General features: G+C 34.2%; 1 protein-coding gene across 3 annotated transcripts in view; it reads right to left on the reverse strand.

Moving 5' to 3' along the window:
• Window positions 1–2,288: 2,288 nt before the first annotated feature.
• LOC135840818 (uncharacterized) overlaps window positions 2,289–26,637 on the reverse strand; it is a 123,520-nt gene continuing 99,171 nt past the window's right edge. Inside the window, exon 3 of one of the 3 annotated variants that reach the window (XM_065357529.1) lies at window positions 2,289–4,831. In XM_065357529.1, the coding sequence (XP_065213601.1) occupies window positions 2,824–4,818 (1,995 nt within the window). In that variant the 5' untranslated portion in view covers window positions 4,819–4,831 and the 3' untranslated portion in view covers window positions 2,289–2,823. Of the gene's footprint in view, window positions 4,832–9,045; window positions 11,250–17,252; window positions 19,540–26,637 lie in introns of those variants that run through there. The other 2 variants (XM_065357527.1, XM_065357526.1) reach the window with 2 other exon arrangements.

Here is a 26,637-nt window from a genome sequence, read left to right on the forward strand (position 1 = left end):
CATAATAAATAAATAAATAATTTTGAAAAAAATAACCGCGAAAAAAATAACCGATATTTTTTTTCATTTCGGTTTCCATCCCTGGTTGCACGTTGCACCTATGTACATTGTACAAATGTAGGTACATACATACCTAGATAATATTCAGATTTTCAGTTTTCAGTTTTCAGACCGGCATTGAGATTTTTAACTTTGAAGAGCGCACTGTAACGAACTCACAACACTCCCACAAAAAAGTGGAATGTCCAGACTCCAGTACTGTTTTTTTTCATTAAGAAAAAAAACTAAAAGGTTAAAAAAAATAATAAATTCAAAATTGTGATTGTGAACCATAAAGTATGAACCAACCAACTACCTACCAATTTCTTTCAACTGTCAATTTTTAGGGTTCCCCCACAAAGGGAATCGCATTATTTATATATTTTTGGCTCTTATTGGTTTTGCATATTGATATTTCGACATTGGAATTTGGCTCTCATATCGATATATCAACATCATCATCAATGAACTCAATGGAAACCTTATTCTTGAGTGTTGAAAGTCGCTCAAAAAATGTTTCAGCTCCGAAGGTGCTTCTAGAGGAAAGATAAGTATGGATCTACAAAGAGTGAAGATTTTTTTTAAATCGTGGTTTTTCCGCTCTGCGCCGACCTACAGTCTACAGGGCATCCCCGTGAAAATTCTACATTACTTTTGAGTTTTGGGGTGCCTAACCTACTACCTAGCTTCAGAATATTATATCTTAGTTTCGATGTTTTTTATTATATTTTAGCATAATTAATACGTACCTGGGTAATTCGAGAACAAAATATTCTTAAAACACGAATTACCCAAAAGTAAGCGATTTGCAAATTTTCAATTGCTGAGTAGAACCTTAAAAGTGGTCTTGTATTTTGACATAGATGGCCTGAATGGATTTTTATATTCATGTAACGCTGATCCGTGTAATGCTGACTTTTGAAAACTTGAAAAAAGTTCTACCCAGTCCTTATTGATAAGTAGTAAGTAGGTACATATTATGCCTGATATTTTTAAAAACTTGGAAAAAATTTAATCAATTTAAAAAACTTGGAAATTTCTTGTCTGCCTTTCGAGAACTTGGATACCCCGGAGATAAATTATTGCCATTATGTCAGATTTTTAAAAACTTCGAAATAGTGGTCGATTTCTGACACTTTGATAGGTACATTTTAAACTCTTGAAAACTACTTTACTTATAAACAAAAAAAAACTGATTGTATCTACAATATAATATCTAACTTTTAAAAATTTGGGGGGAAAACTTACTTTTAAAAAAAAAGTCACTAATTTCTGAAATTTTCACTCAGATTGAAGTGGGCTTCTAGACATAGAGTCTGACTTTCAAAAACTTGAAAAAAAAATTAAAGAATTGCTAAAATACTTGATGTCAAACTTTCCAGAATGACTTTTTGCCATTTTGTCAGACTTTTTTGTCAACTTGAAATTCTACGCATTGAATTAACTTGAACAAAAAACATATCATCCATGATATGAAATCATAAAATTTCAATGTTTTTTCACCATTTGATCTTCAAAAATTCACCAAAAATCAAAAAAACAACTTCAGCAGGTAGGTACACGAAATCTTGGCTAGTGTAGTACTATTTTTCTGCTGGTTCGGATACTTCTCCTGTGATTACGCAGAAGACTACCTACTTTATTATTATAACCTACTTCTCTTTTCTTTCATTTTTTATTCTTTCTCTTTCAATCTGTTTTTGTTTTTTTTTGCTTTGTTCTTTTTTGTTATTTTCAATTAAAAATTTTTATATCGTAAGTCTAACGTTTGATAATAGTTGTATCACTTTTGTGAAAATTAACTCGATCCCATCAATCTTGGGACTAGGCAAACACACATACATACAATAGTACTCAAGAATGGGTAGCCTAATTTACTGGTGAAAGGAATTTATTCCTTGGTGGAATAGAATACGTAGTCTGTCTATATGTAGGTACCTACTACCTACCCACTATCTAGGTGTAATCTTCAATCATCCGACCAAGAGGAACCGGTTTACAAATCCTGAAAAATCTTCTCCAGCCTCACAACAATTTATTTTTTTCCGGATAGGCATTTTCATTTTTGATACCTTATCTTCGTTGCAAATACTTAGTTAGATCAAGTAGCATCCTTCATGTAGATAATACAGTTTCCAAAAATCCATAATACACATTATGTACTTACCTACATACCTATAAGTAAAATTTATGCAACTTTAGTACTCGTAAGATCACTGATCAGTCAATGTTTATAGCATTTTGGGAGTTGGGCTAAAACTGATGGTACATGGGCTGAAAACACTTGAAACAGAGAAAGAAGAGGTCGTTTCCGATGAGTGGGTGTAATAATGAATAGTTTTTCGATATAAAAAATAAGTATATCTAAGTACCATTATAAAAATAAATCTTACAATATATTTAATTTTTTTAAAACTTCGGAGTTATAAAAACAATATTGTTTGGGGGGGTCGAAGGAAGGGGGGTTCTTTTAAGAAAAAAGTGTTGAAAGAATTTTGCCCAGAAATGAAAAATTTTCAAAAAATTTGTAAGTAGGTAATTAAATAAATTAAATAATTATATTATAATTATTACAATAATAATAATTATATTCATAATTACTTATACATATAAACATAGGTAAGTATTTATTTTTTAAAACAAATTTAATAATAAAATATTAGAGGTACGTACTTAAATTCGTAATGAATCACGCCAATTTCGTAACATTTCCACACAGTTCCAATACCATTGGCCAAAACTTAAGACAATTTTGCATTGAAAATGTAAGCTAGGTTTGGGTATTTAATCACTTTTTGTAATCAACAGCACAAAATCTTCATCATCAACATATTTCGACTTGAACTTTTCGAGCGCCTGAGGAGTAATGAAATACCATTCTAAAAAGTGAACTAGAAAAGAGTTGAATTTCGAACCAAGCGCTGGAATAGTTTCTCGAATTACCCTTCGGACAATCGAGTTCACAGATAAAGTCTTTTTGAATCTTGCAATATCGTCATCACTACCGTAACAGTCGCGTAAGAAAATGGAAAAATCGTGTATTTCAATTCCCCAAAATGAACCTCGCCGTATGTTTCGCTCCAGTACAGGATATACATGGATCTTTTTAAAATCACACGCAACCTGCTCTGATGATGCTAATAAGTCAATAAATTGTAAGACATAATGAAACTGGTTCAGGTTCGTTGCAAAATCATTAATTTTTGCAATAGTTTGACGAGAAAATAGCACCTGAGTTTTGAAATCAACGGCGAGACTGACGTCGTCAAAAGAATCATTTACGAAATCACTCAATAGGGGCGATAATCCACCCGTGGTACTGTAACTTATCTTTAAATTTTGGCGTAGCAAGTCTTGCTGAATACTTCTACGAGATTGCTCATCAAGCCAACAAAAATTCAAAAACTTGATTAGTTCTTCTAAAGACTGCTCTTTGAATAATGCTCCGCATTTTCTTCGTAAATTTTGATCTCCAGCGAACGAGTTCAATTTAAAATTGATGATTTCACTTTGATTACTAAAGCACAAGCTCATCAGTTGATCCAAATATGTTGTCCGAAATATGCGAATCAAATTACGCCAATGTTTATTCCAGAACAAGCTCCTTTCTTCGGCTGACGCATCTGACAGTATGATGAATACAAAATCGAATGAAAATGAGCCATCTTGATATGTTAAGCGTTCCAAATATCTTTTTCTTTGAAACAAATCCTTTTCTAACAAAATAGCTCCAAGGGCATGACGTTTCAAATGATCTGGCGCAATTTTCCATATCTCGCAGTAGGCAGATGTATCAATTGGACGCGCTGAATAGCACATCTTTCGAATGATTTCTCGAACCAAGTAGAAACCCCCATCTCCGCTTATTTTATCTTTGATGTGTGTCCAAGCTGCCTTGACATGAAGGCCTCTATTCTGGCCGTCGTCGTTAACAAAACGATGCGGCTCTATCGTATATTCTATCTCTTCATCATCACAAGGCAGTAATGAACAGATTACCGTATACCACTTCGTATTAACGAATTTATCAAGCTCCGCTTCGTTAAATTTCGGCAGTAAAAATCTGCAAAACATTTTAGGGAAAGATAGAGGAGGATCTGCAGCAATTCGCATTCGACTATCACTATCCAACAGATTCCAAAAATATTCCATAAACGACCAAGGAGAAAAAGAAGTTCGAAAAACGTTTTCTTCCGCAGACTGTCCAGCAACGTTGGAGCGTGGTAACTTGTATAGTTGGTTATACAACCGACATATCCAGTAATACAGTTCCGGATTCATGTTGAATACAGTATTCATCAAATCAACTCGAGTCGATACCGAAGGCCAAATTTGTAAAATATCATCTTCGAAGCAATACGTGCAAGCAATTTTGAATCTCAATATTTCATCAAGTTTAGCGCATTGTACAATTCGTCTGGCTGTCCGAACATAATGAATGGAACCATCGAAATCACCCACAAAATCGATGAAATCGTTGAAGATTTCTTTATTGAATAAGTCTCGATTAAAATGATGACCCAGCCATTGTTGAATTGCAAGTCCGACTTGTTTGATATATTTCTCGATCATTGATAGTTCTGCAAACTGTACAGAAGACATCGAGCTACTCGGTAAAATATTCTTTCCTAAATCCAGCTTGTCCAAAATGTTTTTAATTCGATGCGAGTTGATTTCTTGGCGCCATAGTTGTACAGCTATTGAGATGGAAACGATTTCTTTCAAAGCAGGTGGGCTAGGAAACAAAATGTCGTATACTTTGCTCTGCACTTCAGCCATCTTGAGATCAGATCTGAAACCGAAATTATTGAATCGGTTAAATTGTGTCAAAATATGACAGAAAATTTTAAATTATAGAATACTTATAGTAGGCAAGTCAACTAAAATATGCTCAAGCTTAGCACGTGCAGAGATTTCGAAATTTATTTGTCAAAGTGGGAAAAACTGCATCTAGCCACTTTTTCATCACATCACACTACCACCAATGGAACATTCTCATGAAATTGAAAGACAATTTTCATGGAGGTTTTTGATTTTTTGAGATGAAATCTTCATCACAAAAATCTATATTCAAGTTGAACTCTGTGGTAATCCTTGATTTAAATATCTTCAGAACACCTTCCACCCGAAAAATCAATCATATTAGTCCTTCTACAAGTGAGAAATTTTCTGCTCTGCAGATCTACTTCTCTTCAGTTTCTCATAAATCAGCAGCATTGGATTGGATTAGATCATATTTGATTAAATCTATACATTCTATGGACCCAATTTGACCTGATCAGCTAATCAGATCTAATTGATTAAACCAGAGCAATCCTGATCAGATCCGAACATTCCTTGAATCAGATGTGAGTTTTGATCGGATGACATCCCTTCAGACCTAATCAGATTCAAATCATTCTCCTCTGGGAAGAATAATTGTTTTTATTTTTTTTTAAATAAAAATTTATTTGTTTCATTTCTGAAGAAGAAAACTTCAGAATTGTTGAGGGGGGAGGGGGTGGTTTTGCACAAGATATAACCACTCGTGCAAATTTCAAAGTTTTCCCTACAAACAAAAAAGTTTTGATATTTTGACTGTTTTCCTCATAAATATTCTGATCAAAAGAATGAGCTCATTTTTGTATTTTGAAAATATTTTCTTCTCAAATATTTCGCATCAAGTTCCTCAAGACATTGAAAGATATGCTTAATTTCTAAAATTGAGGAAATATTTTAAAATGCAAAGATAATACCAATTTCTTGATCATCATTACCAATTTTATAAACCTGCAGAAATTTGATCGTTAAGTTGTTACCCGGCATTTTTTTCGACTTTTTGAAATTCGTAAGAATGGCCAACAAATTGGCATTAGTGTAACCAAAATATTCTTCAAGCTACAGAAATGATATCTTTCCATGTTTTTGACACATTTAATACAAAACATTTGAGAAGAAAACGTTTTCAAAACTCGAATTCACCCAAAAATAGTTGAACCCTAAAAATGGTATTGGATTTTGATCGCAATGGTCCAGGTCGACTCAGAATATCAAATAAGTACATGTAAGATTTGAGACATTTTCCACAAAGCAGGAGTTGCAGAAAAAAATACGTTTAAAAAAAATCGAAAATGTATTTCTCTTTGAAGTCGCTTCTTATGTCCCATCAACTGAAAAAGAATGTCTCTGGCGAGTTTGTTCAAAATCTTTCAACATTTTTTTTAATCCATTTGTGATATGCACCACGCATACTTAGTAGGTCCAAAAAAAAAGAGAAGAATATAGGAAGAAAAAAATGAGACATCAATTTCTGTGAAACTTTATTCTAAAAAAATATAAAATACGTAAGTACTTAGGTATAGGTATTTATAAATTAGAAATAAAATTTTAAAAGTATATTCGACATAAGATATTTGAGCCGAAACAATCGATAGTAGATAAATGATGAAATTATCCATCTTTGAACACAAACAAAATACAAGCAGGTATCTATAGGTCGTACTTGTGATGAGTGATAAGGGTAAGGGCACCAATTATGGACCAGTCCGCAATATGGACTAGCACCCGTTCTCGTCGGTAATTATAGCGCAACCTGTCAGGAAAAAATGTTTTCAAATGTATTTTTCACCAAAAAAACGAATGAGACCAAAATTACAACTGTAAATGTCAAAACTCGCTGAGAAATTTACAAGAAACTGTTTTCAGACACTGAACATTTTTTTAGTGTGTTTTTCAACTTTTATTAAAATATAATTGTGGTGTAATTTTCTAAATGTTATTGACGTTTATAATATCAAAAAAGGACGTACTTCTAGTTTCTGCTGGAGTGATCAGTTCTTGCTAAAAATTAGGGTATGTAAGTACAGAAATTTTTGGTGCAAAATTTTTTTATGGGGTGTGCTAATATGGACCACTTGTGATATTGAATTTTTTTACTCATTTTCATCATTTCTTACTTACAGCTGCTGAAAAAGGAAATGCTTGAAATACTTTTTTTATTCATTTCTACAAAATAAATATGATGTTTTGAAACGTAAAAATATGTTCATTTTAAAATTCCTTAAGTGGTCCATATTAGGCGTCCAAAATTTTGAATAGTCATTTTGACACTTGTCATTCAACAATTTAAAAAAAATATTCAAAATTAACCTGCACTGCTTAGAATACGTTTTTTTTATTCATTTCTACAAATAAATATGACGTTTGGAAAAATGTAAAGGTATGTTTATTTCAAAATTTTATAGGTGGTCCAATAGTCCATATTAGGCATCCAAAATTTTGAACGTTCATTTTGACACTCGTCACTCAATAATAAAAAAAAACATACTGAAAGTTGACCTTCACCCCTGAAGGTTTTGTTTCGTCTTAAGCCTTTGTGGAGGTTTCTAATACACCCTATACTTAGTTTTCAAGTCGCAATCCTCCAAAAAAAAGTGGTCCATATTTGGTGCCTCTACCCTTAATATGTATGTATTAGCTCGTGGCATAGGTTTACATGTTAATACCTAATAATAATCGTTAAACTAATAATAGTCGAAACAAGAAGCAAATCTTATTCATTTTTAGTGGTCAACATCACAAATACTTCGTCATCAGCATACCTTGACTTAATCTCATCGAGCGCCTGCGGAGTAATGAAATACCACTCTAGGAACTCCACCAGAAAATAATTGTATTTCAAAATATCCGGTTTACCCATCGCGCTTACAATAGCATTTTGGACTATTTCGTCAGCATTTAAAGTCTCTTTGAATCGTGCAATTTTATCATCACTGTCCAAACAATCACGCAAAAACTTCAAAAACTGGTGTTTTTCAAACTGAATCAAAGCTTTACGCCGCTCACGTAACTTATGCTGCAATAAGTGAAATATTTGACATTTTTTCACGTCAAGCGCAACCTGCTCAGAAGGTGCCAATGCGTCGATAAACTGTATAGCATGATGAAAACTGCCCGCTTTATAGAATAATTCGAAAACTATGTTAATTGAGTGGGACGCCGGCGAGGACAGAAGCCGAGTTCTGAATTTTGCTGTTTGATTGATGTTTCCATAAGCATTGTTGATAAAATCGTTCAAACCGTCATACGAAAAATTATTGTCGTCGTAACCGAATTTGAAATGTTTCATGCTAAAGTTCGAACAACTTTACCTGTGTACACAAAACTTCAAACACACTCGTCAAAAAACAAAAAATCAACTTCAGCAGCTGAAAATTGCGGGGGTGGGGTTTTTGAGGTCTTTTTTCCACCAGCCTAAGTTTTATTCAAATCGGAGATTATCACGTGGAAGGGTTCCCTTGCTAGTTGATTCAATTCATTTTGAACACAGCTAAAAAAGCCAACGTAACACTTAAAACTTCAGTTCAGTATTACCTACTCGTATATGAATATTTTCGTCAAAATGTTGATCTACATAAATTATAATTTCATCCACTTTGCAGTGGTGGGAATTTTTTATAAAAATATTCTTCCAGCTACAGAAATGATGATTTCCCTTGTTTTTGGCACATTTAATGCAGAACATTTGAGATTATTGTTTTCAAAACTCGAATTCACCCCAAAATAATTGAACCCTAAAAATGATCTTGGATTTTGGGCGCAATGGTCTAGGTCGACTCAAAATATCGAATACCTAGGCATGTATGTACTATCTTTTGGGTTTGGGCCATTTTCCCCAAAACAGGAGCTACAGTAAAAAAACATTTTTTTTTTTTTTTCGAAAATGCCACTCTCTTTAAAGATCTTTATGCCCACTGAAGGGCGTCTCCGGAGCTAACATTTTTTCGGATTGACTTTCAACAGAAAATGAAGAAAATGAAAGTCTCTGCAGAATTTGGTCAAAATTTTCCGATATCTGTTTTTTTTTGCGGTCCCCTAATCCATTGTGATATGCACAATACAATATTCATATACTATGTATGTGTATAAAAAATTTGTGTTAGATCATAGCAAATATTTTCTTTCGGCTATTTTTGAAGTACATAGTAATAAAAGAAGAAAAAAATAATGACAATAAGTTCTGTGATGTCGGCGTATTACATATAGCAAACTTTATTCTCAAAAATATAAATATTTATAGGTAAATTAGAAACCAAAATTTTATAAGTACATTTGACACAAGATATTTGACCCGAAACACTCGATAATGAATGATTACCTAATAATAATCGTTAAACCACCTAATAAAAGCTGAAACAAGAAGCAAATCTTATTCATTTTTAGTGGTCAACAGCACAAACACTTCGTCCTCGACATACCTTGACATAAACTCATCAAGTGCCTGCGGATTGATGAAATACCACTCTAAGAACTCCACCAGAAAACAATTGTATTTCAAATTGGCCGGGCTATCTATCGCGCTTACAATAGCTTTTTGGACTATTTTGTCTGCATTTAAAGTCTGTTTGAATCGTGCAATTTCAGCATCGCTGCCCAAACAGTCACGCAAAAAATTCAAAAACTGGTTTTCTTCGAACTGAATCAGAGCAGCACGCTCGCGTAACATTTGCTGCCATAGGGGATACACTTGAAGTCTTTTTGCATCAAGTGCAACCTGCTTAGAAAGTGCCAATTTGTCGATAAACAGCATAGCATGATGAAAGCTGCCCGTTATACAGTAAAATCCGAAAACTTGGCTAACTGAGTGTGACTGCGAGGACAGAAGCCGAGTTCTGAATTCTGCAGTTTGATTAACGTTATCATAGGCATCGTTGATGAAATCATTTAAATGGTCGTACTCAAGTTTACTGTCCTCGGAAGTGAATTTGAAATGTTTCAGTATATCTCGTTTTAATTTTCTACGAGTTCGCTCATTAGGGCAACAAAAATCCAAAAACTCGTTTAGGTCTTCGAAATATCGCTTGCTAAGAAATCCTAAGCATATCTTTCTTATATTTCTTAGTTTAGATAACGAGTCGATTTTACATTTGACGATTTCGTTTTCATCATTATCAAAGCACAAGCTCATCAATTGATCCAACGAATTTAACAACAATAAGTGAATCAAATTGCACGAATGTGTCCTCCAAAATATTCTCCTGTCCTCAGCAGATGCATCAGACAGTACAAAATTTAGGAACGCGAATAAACCAGCATCTATCTTTTTTCGATCATCAACGAATTCTGGACCGTCATACTTCTTAAACAATGAATTTTCCCTGAAAATAGTTTGAATAGCATGCTGTTTCAAATGATCTGGAGCAGTAGTCCACAACTCTCCATACACAGATTCATCACATTCCTTGGTTACATAAGATCTATAACATAGTTTTTCAATAATATTTTTAACTACGAGGACAAAGGTACTCGTGTTCATTTTGTTTTTGAGGAATGTCCATGTTGCCATAATATAAAGCCTTCGACTATCGTTTTTGAACAAAGGAATGTGCAATGATTCGGTAAGGATGTGACATGCCTTCACTTTGATGAACCGATCAAGCAATACGTCATCAACATTTTGTATCAAATATCTGCAAAGTATTCTAGAAAAATGTGCAGGATAAGAATTTCCTGACATTGCGATTCGCATTTGACTGTTTGCATCCAGACGATTCCAAAAGTATTCCACTCCAGACCAAGCCAGACGATAACAAGGCAAGTGTATGGTAAACCTAGAAGGGGCGACGATTTGTTCCTCGAAATTATATTGTCCATAATAACCTAAATCCGGCATTTTGTATAGCTGATTTTTCAACTGGAATACCCAGTAAAACTGACAACCATAACGGCGTTGTGAAGTGCTTAACGTCTTGACATAATCTGATACCAAGGGAAATATCCGTAAAATATCGTCTTCAAAGCAATACCTACAAGCGATATTGAATTTTAAGACGTCATCAACTCGATCGCACAGTATCATTCGTTTGGCCGTTCTAACATAATGAATCGTACCGTCGAAATCTCCAACAAAATCAATGAAATCGTTGAAAATTTCATTTCTAAATTGTTCCCCATGAAATTCCAACCATGCTTGTATCGACATGCCAAACCTTTTGACACATTTTTCAATATCCGACAAAATAGAGGATGGAATACGAGGCATTGAGGTATTCGACAGAATATCCTTTTCTAGATCCAGTTCACTCAGTGTGTTTTTGATGCGATGGGTGTTAATTTCTTGGCGCCAAATTTCTACAGCGATTGAGATAGCGGCGATTTCTTTTAAATCTGGTGGACTGGGAAACAATAGGTCGTACACGTTGGTCGTCACTTCAGCCATTTTGAGATGGGATCTGAAATCGAAACGATCAAATCAGATGACTGGCGTCAAAATATGTTTCAAAATAATCGCATAGGTATGTAAGTGGATAATACCACTATTGGGATGAGCTCTCAAGATGAGCTCTGAAATTCATACTATCGAATCAGAAGACTCATCTCGAAATAAGTCACAAAATCTTCGCATATGTAAGTAGGTGTAACTTTGACTACACTAAAATATGTTCATATAGGTTTAATACTTGAGTGATATCTTCGCGTATTGGAGTGTGACTCACAGAAGGAGACACCATTCTTGAAAATTTCCGTGGATATTCCCTATTTAATCTCAGAAAAATATATGCAAATGAATATGTCCTTCGTCCCCAGTAATATCCCCTTAAAGAAAAGCTTTATAAATAAAAAAACCGCCAAGTTGAAAAAAAAGAGCCAATCATTCATTAAGTTCACAATTAGGTATTCCGAAATTGAAAATTGTTTTTTTTTTATACACTAGGTACGTATACCTACGACTTAATGATGAAATTGACATCAACTGCATGTTCTTGTCACTTTTATTGAGTATGTAGGAATACAGGAAAATTTTTGAAAACTAGTGTGAAATTGATAGAATTTAATTAAACAAGATTTACAGGAGGAAACTAGAATAATTTTAGGTGATAAAATTTCATAGTCAGTTTCTATCGACGGAGCATTTTTTTGTCTGCTTCTTTAAATTTGGTTTTGGAAATCAGCATAGACCCTTTTGAGGGTGTTCTTGTTTTAGAAAGTGAGTGATGGCTTAAATTGATTTTTCTGTTCAACATTTTGCTTGATAACCAGTTTGGAAATCTATCTAATGGCTCATTTCCAAAATATCTATTTGAGATACACCATTGCCATCAAAATCCATGACCATTTTCAGTGTTTGGTAATGATTACGAATTTAAAACCCGCTCAATTATGGGAAAATATGTGTTTTGAAAATATTTTCTTCTCAAATAATATCGCATCAAGTTCCTCGAGACATCGAAAGATAATTTCTAAGGAAATATTCGTCACCTTAAAGGCATCAACGGCGTGTATGTCCATAAAAAATAATCGTCTTTTTGCGTTACTGATAAGATTCTGGGATGCCCTGAAATGAAAAATTTGCATCTAAGTGTAGTAAAAGTGAACCACGGAAGATCCACAAAGCTAACTGATGTTCAGTCAGGACTCAACGAACCCTTCCGAGCATATCTAAACCTTATCAGTGATGCGTAAAATCGTTTTTTTTTTTTTTTTTTTTTTAAGGACATACACGCCGTTTCCTTTAAGGTGACGTATTTTAAAATGCAGAGATATCAATTTTTTACTATTATTGCTAATTTTTTAAAACTGAAATTTTATAGTTGAGTTTTTGCCCAGTATTTTTCTCGACTTTTTGAAATCGGCAATAATTACCAAAAAATTGGCATTACTGTATTCCAAAATATCCTCACTACTTTAGAAATGATATTTCCCCGCGTTTTTGACATATTTAATGCAAAACATTTGAGAAGAAAATATTTTTACAATTCGAGTTCACTCAAAAACAGTTGAACCCTGAAAATGGTCTTGGATTTTCATTGCAATGGTGGTCGACTCAGAAAATCAAATATCTACGTACCTATCTAGTATCTACTATCATTTGGATTTGGGCCATTTTCCCCAAAACTGGAGCTGCATGCAGTAAAAAAATTTTTTTTTTCTTTTCGAAAATGCCCCTCATTTTGAAAAAAGAATCCTCATGTCCCCTGAAGGGCGCCTCCGGAGCTAAAAATTTTTCTGGGTGACTTTCAACTGGAAATGAAGGTCTCTGCCGAATTTGGTCAAAAATCTTCCTTTTTTTTTGCGATCCACCCAAATCTATACCTATGTGATATGCACAATTCACATAGTATACATTTGCTCCGGCTTTCTTCTAAGTAGGTAGGTAGGTAGGTAGGTAGGTAGGTAGGTAGTTAGGTAAAGAAAACGAAAAACAAAGAAAAACAAAAATGAGACATTAAGTTCTGTGAAACTGTATTCTTAAAAAATATAGGTACATACGTATTAAAACAGAAATCAAAATTTTAAAGTAGGTACATTCGATATTATGTAAGTTATTTGAGCCGATATACACTCGATAGGTAGTGAAGGACGAAATTACATATCCATCATTGAACGCTGCCTAGCACACAAAATACAAACAGGTATACATCTATATTCTACACTTGCGATAAGTGGTATCTAGTAATATTTGTTCATGGTAAGTTTACATAAGTTACCTATATAATAACAATCGTTAAACCAATAAAAATGGAAACAAGAAGCAAATATTATTAATTTTTAGTGGTCAACCGCACAAACCCTTCGTCATCTGCATACCTTGATCTGAACTCATCGAGCGCCTGCGGAGTGATGAAATACCACTCTAGGAACTCCACCAGAAAACAATTGTACTTCAAGTTGTACGGTTTACCCATCGCCCTTACAATAGTATTTTTGACTATTTCGTCAGCATTTAAAGTCTCTTTGAATCGTGCAATTTTATCATCACTGCCTAAACAGTCACGCAAAAAATTCAAAAACTGGTGCTCTTCAAACTGAATCAAAGCAGTACGCTCGCGTAACATTTGCTGCAATAGAGGATATATTTGAAGTCTTTTCACCTCGAGCGCAACCTGCTCAGAAGGTGCTAATGCGTCGATACACTTTATAGTATGATGAAAGCGGCCCTCTTTACAGTACGATGTGAAAACTTCGTTGATTGAATGTGACTGCGAGGTCAGAAGCTGAGTTCTGAATTCGGCAGATTGATTAACGTTATCATAAGCATCGTCGATGAAATCATTTAAATGGTCATACGCAAGTTTACAGTCTGCGTAAGTGAATTTAAAATGTTTCAGTACGTATCGTTTTAATTTTCGACGGGTTCGCTCATTAGGACAACAAAAATTCAAAAAGTCGTTCAGGTCTTCGAAATTTCGCTCACTAAGTAATCCTAAGCATATTTTTCCTACATTTTTCATTTTAGACAATGAGTCAAGTTTAAATTTGACGATTTCGTTTTCATTATTACCAAAGCACAAGCTCATCAATTGATCCAACGACTTTGCCAACAATAAATGAATCAAATTGTTCGAATGTGTCCTCCAAAATATTATCCTGTACTCAGTAGATGTATCAGACAGTACAGCATATAAAAACGCAAATAAATCAGCATCTATCTCTGCTCGTTTATCAACGAATTCCTGACCGTAATATCTCTTAAACAATGTCGGTTCCCCGAAAATATTTTGAATAGCATGCTGTTTTAAATGATCTGAAGCAGTAGTCCACAACTCTCCATACACAGATTTATCACTTTCCTTAGTTGAATAAGATCGAGGATTTCGAGGACACAGTTTTTCAATTATATTTTCGACTATGAGGAAAAAAGTACTAGGGTTCATTTTGTTTTTGATGAATGTCCATGTTGCCATGATATAGTGCCTTCGACTATCGTTTCTGAACAAGGGAAGGAGCAATGATTCGGTAAGGATGTGACATGCCTTTTCTTTGATGAAGCGATCAAGCAATACTTCATCGAAAGTTTGTATCAGATATCTACAAATTATCCTATTAAATTGTGCTTTATGATAACTTCTTATTGGTATTGCAATTCGCGTTCGACTGTTTGCATCCAGACGATTCCAAAAGTATTCTACACATGACCAAGCCAGACCAGAATCTGCAGTCGAGGGGAGGTAAAAAGTAGGAGGGCTGAGGACTCGTTCATCGAAAGTAAGTCCATAGTAATCTGGATCAGGCATCTTGTAAAGTTGATTTTTTAACCGGCATACCCAATAAAACGGGAGACCATAACGGTATTGTGAAATGCTTACCGTCTTCACATGATCTGATACTAAGGGGAAAATCCGCAAAATATCGTTTTCAAAGCAATACTCACAAGCGATATCGAATTTTAAGACGTCATCAACTCGATCGCATCGTACAATTCGTTTGGCTGTTCTAACGTAATGAATTGTACCATCGAAATCTCCAACAAAATCAATAAAATCGTTGAAAATTTCAATTTTGAATAATGGCTCATGAAATTTCAACCATGCTTGAATTGACATGCCAAACCTTTTGACATATTTTTCAATATCCGACAAAATCGAGGATGGAATACGAGGCATTGAGGTAGTCGCTAAAATATCCTTTTCTAGATTCAGTTCACTCAGAGTGTTTTTGATGCGATGGGTGTTAATTTCTTGGCTCCACAGTTTTACAGCGATCGAGATGGTAGCGATTTCTTTCAAATCTGGTGGACTAGGGAACAAAAGGTCGTACACGTAGGTTGTCACTTCAGCCATTATTCGATGGGATCTGAAATCGAAATGATCTAATCAGAAGATTCGCGTCAAAATGTGTTCAAAATATTCACATAAATAGATAAAAAAAAGCACTTGGGATTATTTTCTTATTAAGTCGTCAATGGATGAGCTCTGAAATTCAAATGATCGGATCAGAAGAACTATGTCGAAATAAGACTCGAAATCTTTACATAGGTAAGTATGCAACTAGGTAGGTACACTAAAATATGTTTATATAGGTTTATTATCTCATTGATATCTTTGCGAATTTGAAAGTCACTCGCTAAAATTCTCAAGTTAAGGAGACAGACACCATCCCTGAAAATTATCATTCTTAATCTCAAAACCATCCTTCTCATCCCCTTCACCATCCTTATACAACCTGGCATAATTGAAGTATGGTTTTATTGAAGTTGCTTATATTTGATGCAGATTGAGAGCACACCCAATCTAAAATTACGACCAATCTTGGGAAGGTTACCAATTCTAACGGACCAATTTGCTCAATTTTTAATCACATTTATTGAGGACAGAAATAAAAAAAATTTAAAATTTAAACAAAATTCAATTACGGTCACCAGGTGTTACATAAATGAATTGATTTAAGAGAGGAAGTGATAGTGATCCGAACTCAAAACTAGCAGAAATCGGCGAGAAAATCATTTTCAATTTCAAAAATGAAAAAAGTTCATTATCAAAAACTTCCAGAAAAATGAATTTTACGTCATCTTAGCTAAAAAAAAATGTTAAATGTCAGTACATATCTCCTTCTCCTCAGTATAACATTAATCTTTCGTGACAAAAATTTAAACTATTATGATTATCTTCAAGCAATTTGATCTATTTTTCAGCGGTGGGATTTTTTTTCTTGTTTTCAGGTATACCTGCATAGTAAAAAAGCGTGTAACCGACCAAATGGGTCCTGTGCTAGCTTAACGTCACATTTATGCCTACTCAATTTGATTTTGAACAGTGCCTAAGTACATGTATTTCATTCAAATTCAAAAATGAGATTTCACCACTTTTTCAAAATTTTTGCGCTTTTGCCCTTCGCCATCCAAAATAGAGATGTTTTTAATTTCAGAAAAATTAGAATTTTGTAAATTGTAAAAAAATTTCAAAAATTATAGTTTTTAAAAAGAAAATTTTTCTCCGAAACTCTTTAAAAATAAAATTAAAAAAAAATGAAACTTGTTTCATTCTAATTTTGTCGCAATGTGAACATTTTTTGGGTGTGAATTCCCAAATTTATCGAAAAAAAGAATGAAATGCTGCGCTTAAATTTTTCCTTGGCGGGTTCTAAAAAAAAAAATTGGACGGAACTAGGAAAATTCTAAGGTTATAAAATTTCATAGCCAGTTTCTATCGACTAAACCTTTTGTTTACGTTTGCTTCTTTAAATTTGGTTTTGGAAATCAGCATAAATCATTTTGAAGATTTTCTTGTTTTCGAAAATGAATTATATCTTGCTTGATAATTTTGGAAATCTATCAAATTGTTTATCCTGGGGTGTTAAAGGAAAGGGACATCTTTTGTTTTTCACTATCCACCCTAATCCATTTGTGGTATGCACAATACCCACATAAAACCTGTGTGAGATCATGGCAAACATTTACTCCGGTCATTTTCAAGTGGACCCCCCCCCCCATAAAGAATATGACATCAAGTTCTGTTTCTGTAAGACTTTATTGTCAAAAAATATAAATATAAATCAGAAATTAAAATTTTAAAAGTACTTTCGGCAGAAAATATTGGTATGTATGATTCGCCATCATGAAATATTTCATAGGTAGGTATTATTTAATTAATTCCCCGAACTAAACAATAGACAGTGAGTGACGAAACTATCCATTTTTAAACGTCATATAGTAAGTTTACATATTACATACCTAATAACAATTGTTAGACTAAACAAGTTAAAACAATAAGCAACTCTTATTCATTTTCAGTGGTCAATAGCACAAAAACTTCGTCATCAGCATACCTTGACCAAAACTCATCGAGTTCCTGCGGAGTGACGAAATACCACTCTAGGAACTCCACCAGAAAACAATTGTACTTCAAATTGTCCTGATCACTCATCGCGCTTACAATAGCAGTTTGGACTATTTCGTCTGCATTTAAAGTCCGTTTAAATCGTGCAACTTTTTTATTACTGCCTAAACAGTCGCGTAAAAAATTCAAAAACTGGTGTTCTTCAAACTGAATCAAAGCAGTACACTGACACTCGCGTAACATTTGCTCCAATGTGGGATATATTTGAAGTCTTTTCATGACAAGTGCAACCTGCTCAGAAGGTGCTAATGCGTCGATAAATTGTATGGCATGATGAAACTTGCCCTTTCTACAGTATCCTGCTAAAATATTGTTAATCGAGTATGACTGCGAGGATAGAAGCTCAGTTTTGAATTCTGCACTTTGTTCGACATTATCATAAGCATCGTCGATAAATTCATTAAAACGATCAAACTCGAGTTTATCGTCCTCGTAAGTAAATTTGAAATGGTTCAGTAGGTTCCGTTTTAACTTCCTACGGGCTTTCTCTTTAGGACAGCACAAATTCAAAAAGTCGTTCAGCTCTTCGAAATATCGCTTGCTAAGCAATCCTAAGCATAAATTTTTTATATTTTTCAGTTTAGACAACGAGTCAAGTTTAAATTTAATGATTTCGTTTTCATCATTACCGAAGCACAAGCACATCAATTGATCCAACGACTTTGTCAACAATAAGTGTATCAAATTGCTCCAATGCATCTCCCAAAATATTCTTCTGTCCTCTGCAGATGTATCAGACAGTACAGCATATAAAAACGCGAATAAATCAGCATCGTTCTCTATTCGTTCATCAACTAATTCCGGACGGTGTTCTATCTTGAACAATGAATTTTCCCTGAATACAGTTTGAATTGCATGCTGTTTCAAATGATCTGGAGCAGTAGTCCACAACTCTCCATACACAGATTTATCACTTTCCTTGGTTGCATGAGGTCGAGGACACAGTATTTCAATAATACGTTCGACTATAAGAACAAAAGTACTCGAGTCCATTTTGTTTTTGAGGAATGTCCATGTTGCCATGATATAAAGCCTTCGACTATCGCTTCTGAACAAAGGAGCGTGTAATGATTCGGTAAGGACGTGACATGCCTTTCCTTTGATGAACCGATCAAGCATTACTTCATCAAAAGTTTGTAATAAATATCTACAAAGTATCCTAGTAAAATTTCCAGCATAATAATGTAGTGGCAATGCGATTTGCCTCCGACTGTTTGCATTCAGAAGGTTCCAAAAGTATTCCACACCTGACCAAGCAAGATCAGGATTATTCGAGTTCGAGAGAGAACTTCGATGGTCGAGGATTTTTTCCTCGAAAGGTTGTCCATAATTATTCGGACCAGGCATCTTGTAGAATTGATTTTTCAACCGGCATACCCAGTAAAACGGCAGATTATAACGGTATTGTGAAATGCTTAAGGTCTTCGCATAATCTGATACCAAGGGAAAAATCCGTGAAATATCGTCTTCAAAGCAATACCTACAAGCGATATTGAATTTTAAGACGTCATCAACTCTATCGCATCGTACAATTCGTTTGGCTGTTCTAACGTAATGAATCGTGCCGTCGAAATCTCCAACAAAATCAATAAAATCGTTGAAAATTTCATTTTTAAATAATCTTTTATGAAATTTCAACCATGCCTGTATTGACATTCCAAACCTTTTGACATATTTTTCGATATCCGACAAAATTGAGGATGGAATACGAGGCATTGAGGTACTTGATAAAATATCCTGATCTAGATCCAGCTCACTCAGTGTGTTTCTCATGCGATGGGTGTTGATTTCTTGGCGCCAAAGTTGTACAGCGATTGAGATGGCGGCGATTTCTTTTAAATCTGCTGGACTAGGGAACAAGAGGTCGTACACGTTGGACGTCACATCAGCCATTTTGAGACGGGATCTGAAATCGAAACGATCTAATTAAAAAAAAGTTTGATAAAAATTAGTTTTATAATTTTCACATGAGTAGATAACTACATTAGGTACAATTAAGATTATTTTCTCCCTAAGTCGTCATGTCATTTCAAATGAGATTTACTTACCTACAGACATTTTCTATACCTAAACTAATGAGCCAAACTTCAAAAACACCTCTGGGTTCTGGTGATCTCCTTACCGTTCACCTACCTCCAGAGTAGGTACTTGAATGAAACAGCATGACACAGTTGGGAATATGATTTTGAACACATTTGATCTAATATTACCACGAATCCGGGAAATCCCCATCTTTGAGGTCCCTATGTACCAATTTTTGCTCAAAAAGACGTAGGAAAAATACACTGCAGGGTAAGCGGATAATAATTTTGAACTTTTTGTTCGTGCTTGGTTTTAAAACATGACTAGGTAATCAATAGTAGGTAATTAGGTATAGACGAGGAAACAAAAACCAGAAAACTATTTTTTTTAAAAATTGTTTTTACGCCCGCAGGAGCAGTTTAATGTTGCGAAAATCGTTATTTTTGCGCACTGGGAGCAAAACCAATAGCCAATTCGAAATCTAAGGACTTTTCTGAGAAAACAAGTTTCTTAGTTTCTTGATTTTTCACGTTTAACCCACCTTAAAAGCACTTTTTGTTCACGATTAAGTATTCAAATTTCAAAAAATTACGTGGCGTTCAAGTGCTATAATATGGCTGCACTGTGGCACTGGTTGCGCGATGTTAATTTTTATTCTCAGAGATTAAACGTTCAACTTCACGGTTTCATTAAATTTTTAAATGAATTAATTGAAAATATCGATGCCGCCTTTTATAATTTTTCCATTCCAAACATTCATAAAAAATGTTCAAACCAAAAAAAATCTTATAAAAACACATTTTTTTTCACCTTTCTAATCATGAATTTTTGAAAGCTCATTGCCCTTGAAATTCCCCCTCAAGAAATATTCTTCAAATTCTAAAATTTCACAGCCAAAAAATACATCTCCTCGCATTGAAAAAAACAACAATCGTTTCTTACCCCTCAAAATATAATTTTCAAAAGCTTTGTAGCCGTCGCTTCGCTCGGGCCAGTTTATTTTCTTTTTGTCCATTAAAATGTCTGAAACCCCATTAAAGAAGTGTTCAAATATTCAAAAAGAAAAAAATGATATTTTTCAAAAGTAATGAATTGTCATTTTATTACTTTATTTTACTAATAAAATCCAACCTCACATTCAACAAAATCAATGAGGTATTCTCTATCAATGAGGTATTCTCTCCCCTCCCTTTAAAAATTACATGAGAACTTTTAGTTTTTTTTAAAGCCCACTAGGACACAGTAGTGAAATTCATGATACTCAGTTGGAAATTTTTGGTTCTTGCCCCCCCCCCTCCATAAGGAATCATTCGCTAGGGCTCTGATCCCAATTCCCAACTGAACCGATCTGCTCGAAAACTGAATCTAGTTGAGAGAAACTCATGCATGTGAACAGGGATTCTCAACATGTGAGATTCCATTATTATCAGAATGTCAACACTACATAAAATTGTCTAGACAAAATCGAAAATCAAAATATTTTTTATAGGAGCACAACTTAACCACTTCAAATCTTAGACATAGGTACCTACCTCAAAATAGAAGAGCGAGTAGGTAGGTAAATTAAGACAGGCATCAAGTTCTCCGATGAAGCATAATAGGTAGAAAACTTTATTCACAAAAAATGTAATATCTAAAATTCTAAATAGAAATAAAAATGAGATAAAATGAACCGTAGGAAATCTTTTTCAATAACTTATTATAATATGAGAAAAATCAGAAATATAACCACATAAATATAAAGGTATTAGATCCTAGTCAATATTCAGTAAACCAATTTTTTAAAAATATAGTATAGTTGCATGATAATGACAAAATGAACATCCAAAAGATGAAAAGTTTCATTCACTTTTATTGGTCAACTGCACAAACATGTCGTCGTGAGCGTACCTCGACTTAAACTCTTCGAGCGCTTGTGGAGTGTCAAAATACCACTCTAAAAATTCAGCCAGAAAAGGATTATAATTTAAGATTATGGTTTTTGGCATTGCGTTTCGAATAAATCTTTGTACTATTTCATCCGCATTTAAAGTCTGTTTAAATCGTGCAATTTCCTCATCGTTACCTAAACACTCATTCAAAAAACTTGAAAACTGGTGTTCTTCAAAATGAATGTAATATTCAGCAGTACGTAACTTTGGCTGGAATATTGGAAAGACATGGAGTCTTTTACAGTCAGACGCAACCTGTTGTGATGGTGCTAATGCATCGATAAATCTTAACGCTCGATAAAAATTTCCACTATAGCAGGTGTCTTTCAATGTTGTGACAGTTGAGGGAGAGGACAATAACTGTGTTTTGAAAACTGCAGCCGCATTAACATCGTCGTAAGCTTCGTTGATAAAATTATTAAGCGTAGATGCCGTAGATGGATATATTATATCCTTCCTATTCACTTTCAAGTCTTTCATCAGGCGAACGCGTATTTTTCTTCTCTTGTTTTCATCGGGAATACAATATTTTAGAAAGTTGTTCAGTTCTTCAAAATGTTTGTTTTTAAGTAATATAAGGCATTTCTTTCGTACATTTTGCACTTTACACAACGAGTTCAGCTTGAATTTTACAATTTCTGTTTCATCATTATTGAAACACAAGGTCATCAATTGATCAAATTGTGCTGTGCCCAATAGAGGCAACAATGCACTCCAAAATGTGTTCCAAAATTTACTTCTATCTTCGATTACCGCATCTGACAGAAGTGTAAATAAAAATTTGAATAAAACAGAACCACTCGCAGGGTCGCCGGAATATTCCACATTGTTTGATTTGTCGAACAATGAGTGATCTAGCAAGATAGCTTGAATTGCTTGCTGTTTCAGATGATGTGGTGTACCGGCCCATAATTCTGTGTAAGCGGATATATCATCTAGAGTTTGACACTGCGACTGACGAGCTTTAGACAGATCTTTAATCATTCTTAGAATTAGAGTGGTAACGGTATCTCCAGTCATTTTATTTTTAAAGTAATTCCATATTGACAAGGCATATAGATTTTCATTTCCTTTCCTGTGAAGTAATGAATTTAGCAGTGAAGCAATAATCTGGCACCCGCTGGCATTAGCAATTCGATCAAGCTCCGTTTCATCACACGTTTTTGTCAAATATCTACAAAATATTTTAGCGAAATTTAGATATACATGGCGTGTTACAATCCTCATTCGACTTTCTGAGTCTATACGATTCCAAAAATATTCTACGCACGACCAAGTATGAACATAATATGGAAGGATTTGATCCTCGAAAGACGAATTGGGAAAGTCAGGTATCTTGTATAATTGATGTTGTAACTGGCAAATCCAGTAAAATAGCACAGGATAGTCGGAAAATGAAATATCTCTCAAATCAAGGTTAGCTGATACCAAAGGCCACATTCGTAAAATATCATCTTCAAAGCAATACGCACAAGCCATCTTGAATCTTAGAATTTGGTCAATTCGATCGCACAGTACAAAACGTTTGGCAGTTCTAACGGAATGAATCGAGCCGTCGAAATCTCCAACAAAATCAATGAAATCGTTGAAAATTTCATTCTTGAATAGTTTTTGGTGGTGGAACAGCCAGTGCTGAATTGACAGTCCGAATAGATTGACAGCTGTTTCAATTTGCGACAGGATTGATGACGGTATATGAGGCGAGGAGTTACCCGATAAAATATTCCGTTGTAGATTAAGCTGATTCAAAGTATTTTTCATACGGTGCGTGTCAATTTTTCGGCGCCAGAACCGCACAGCGATTGAGATGGAAACAATTTCTTTTAAGGTTGGCGGACTCGGAAACAAAAGATCGTACACGTTGCTCGAAACTTCAGCCATTTTTCATACGGTATCTGAAATTGAAATGATCAAATCAGAAGACCCAGGCGTGTATTATATACTTACAGGTAATAATAGGTAGGTATAGGATGACAGATTTCGAAGTCGGCAATTTTCAAGATTATAACTTATTTCGAAAAAATATATAGGTCTAGGTACTAATTCATTTGCAAGAAAGAAACAGAAAGGATCCGGCGACAATCAAACTAGGTATTCTGTATCACTTCATGAAAAATTTTTCGATTGTTTTCCTTTTTTTGAAGTAGGTAGGTACCTACCCATACTGTGAAGTTTGATCTTTTCAAAATATCAAGTTTTGAAAAAATAAGAGTTTTTGAAAACGTTTTCTTTCGTTTTTCAGAATCGCATTTCCTGATAAACCTGTTGTGAAAACTTTAAAAAAATGTCCAATTATAAAAAATTCAATTTCTGATATCAAGAGGGATTTTATTTCACTTACGAATTAATAAATCTTTCACCGCTTTTTCCACTTTACTTGGGCTGCTTTGAGTTCTAAAGTTCGAATTTTCGAGGAGTTTTGATACTGGAAATTAGGTTAGAAAATTCTAGGAATTTGAACAAATGGTAAATTTTTGGTATCCAACCGGTATTTTTAAAAACCTAGAATTTGTAAGGGTGAGATATGGCCCAACCGCTTTAGGTGGTTTTTATTGTAATGTTCTCGCAGCAAAGATTATTGAACTTACTACTTGGTGGGGACTGAAAGTTACGTGTACAAATATATTCTCTATCCAAGGTTCCAAGCTCTGATCGTGAACCTCATGAAATCACTTGGTTCAGGTACCTCGAGCTTGCCTGTTCTAATGTCACAGAGTTAATATTACACAAGGCTGGAGTGGTCCAGTTCCACTTTCCCTATTTTATAATGTTACCCATTGCGTGATTAAAGTAGTATTTATTAATGCAAATAACGTTATGTTGATTTATTCGCCGAATTTTTGAAGAACCCCTATTTGATCCGGATCTTAGGAGTTCAACCCATGGAAATGTGAACTTTTAACCAATACCCACGGACGTGCTTAGTATTAGTAGCACCCCGACAAGGTGGGAACGTGTACAGTGTTGAGGTAAGAGATTTACCCTAAATCTTATCTAGTTTCCTTCACAACCTTATTAATTATGAAGTAGGTAGTTGTATTGCACCACACTTTTATACCTAATTAACATCAATTGCTAATTAATTACGAGCCAGGTTTATTCCTGAGATACTTAGTTTTACATCATCCGCATAATCTGGGCAGATTATGCTGCTGACAGTTTTCTATGTCAACACAAAATAATGTTATCCTAGTTAAGATTATTTGGTATAATTATGCTAAGTCATTTTAATTCAATTACATTGAATATAGGAGTAAAATGGTTTGTCTACTGTTTTTCATTTCATAGGTAGATTTAGAATTAGTGTTTAAATTGAATTGAGAAAGATTGAAAGCCTCTTCTCTGAGCTAGACAGGTACTAATAAATATTACTTCCCTAAGGAATATTTATTGGAACTCCCCCAAGTCATAAATTATTAATATCATAAAATCCCCTATTACCAATTATTCCCAATCCCACTTTAACAAATTGAGATGAAATGCTCAAATTTGGTCACTTTGGTGTTCAAGTGGAAAAATTAAGAACCTAGTAAGGATTTTGATAATTTGTGAAGGAATGGCTCAACATTACTGCGCTCATCTAAAATACTTGCGACTCGAAAAATTTCAAAAATTTGATTATAATATTCTTCAGAGTGGTGTCAAGACAAATGAAAATTGAAATACCTATTGAGATTAAAATTACTACTTCTTAAATACCTTGTTACAATAACTAAATGCACGGTAAAGAGCGTAGGTATATAATGATGAGCCAGGTAAAATAGGCGATTTTGACCTTGTCCTCCTCGCTCTGCTCGGGCCAAATCACTTTCCTTTTTAAAATTGAAATTTTTGAAATGTTTTAAATTCAAATCTAAAATCTAAAAATTTTTTAATTCAGAAAAATCGAATTTCGCACATCAAAAAATGAGTTTTTTTTTGTCTCTCGGATTAGCAAATATCCAAAGCTTTCATCCTCGCTTCGCTCGGGCCGATTAGAATTTCCTTTTGGAAAATTCAGAAAGGGAGCTTGCAAAACGTACTTAATTCAAATCAACGTTCGTTTTAAATTTTTCGCTCAATGTTTTGGCTTATTGAGGGAAATGAAGGAGATTTTGGTGAAAAAAGAGGGCACTTTTGTACACAGCATCCTATAGGAAACCAGAAAAACGATTATGTGTCACATGAACAATTTTACTTTAGTCCCTTTTATAAAATTGGAAACTTTCGTATGGGTGGAGGGAGGGATTTTGCGAATTCAAGTCGGCAAATTTGGGGAAATTGAAAAAAGTATGTAGGTAGGTATACTTATTTGTGGGTATTTACTTCCCGCAATACCAACTGAATCAATCTGCCCGAAAACTGAATCAGGTTGTGAGAAACTCACCCATGAGAACAGTGCACATTTATTCCGGTTGCTTTCTTACTTATCTAAGTATTAAGAGGAATAGAGAGTGAAAAAGAAAAAGAAATCACAACGTTTGATAATGTCACGTGAGTAATCGCTATTTATCTAAACATAAATTTTGGCTCAGTGAGTCACCCGAAAGAAGGCCCAGGGATTCTCAACATTGTGTGATTCAATCATTATCCTAATGTCAATACTAGCTAAAATTGTCTATAGCAAAGTCGCAAATGGGAATATTTTTTATGAGAGTACAACTTGGCCCCTTCAAATCACAAGCATGTGAAATGTACCTACATGTAAATGTCTCAGGACTGTTGCCTATTACATTATACAGTACCTATCAGTTGGATATTAAGGCCACCCATACAGTCAGAACTATACATAGGTGAATTATAAATACGTATGTTTAAAAGACAAAATGGGAGAGTGAGTAGGTATATTAAGACAATCATCAAGTTCTCCGATGAAGCATACTTAGTAGTAAACTTTATTCTCAAAAAATACTTATAATAAGTAGGTAGGTAATTAGGTATCTAAATAGAAATAACAATGAGATAAAATGAACCATACGAAATCTTTTTCAATAACTTATTATAGGGTATTCAGAAAAATCAGAAATATAACAACATAAATTGTACCTGTTAGGTTCTAATCAATATTCAGT

The sequence above is a fragment of the Planococcus citri genome, chromosome 3, assembly GCF_950023065.1.
Source record: "Planococcus citri chromosome 3, ihPlaCitr1.1, whole genome shotgun sequence".
NCBI lineage: Eukaryota > Metazoa > Arthropoda > Insecta > Hemiptera > Pseudococcidae > Planococcus > Planococcus citri.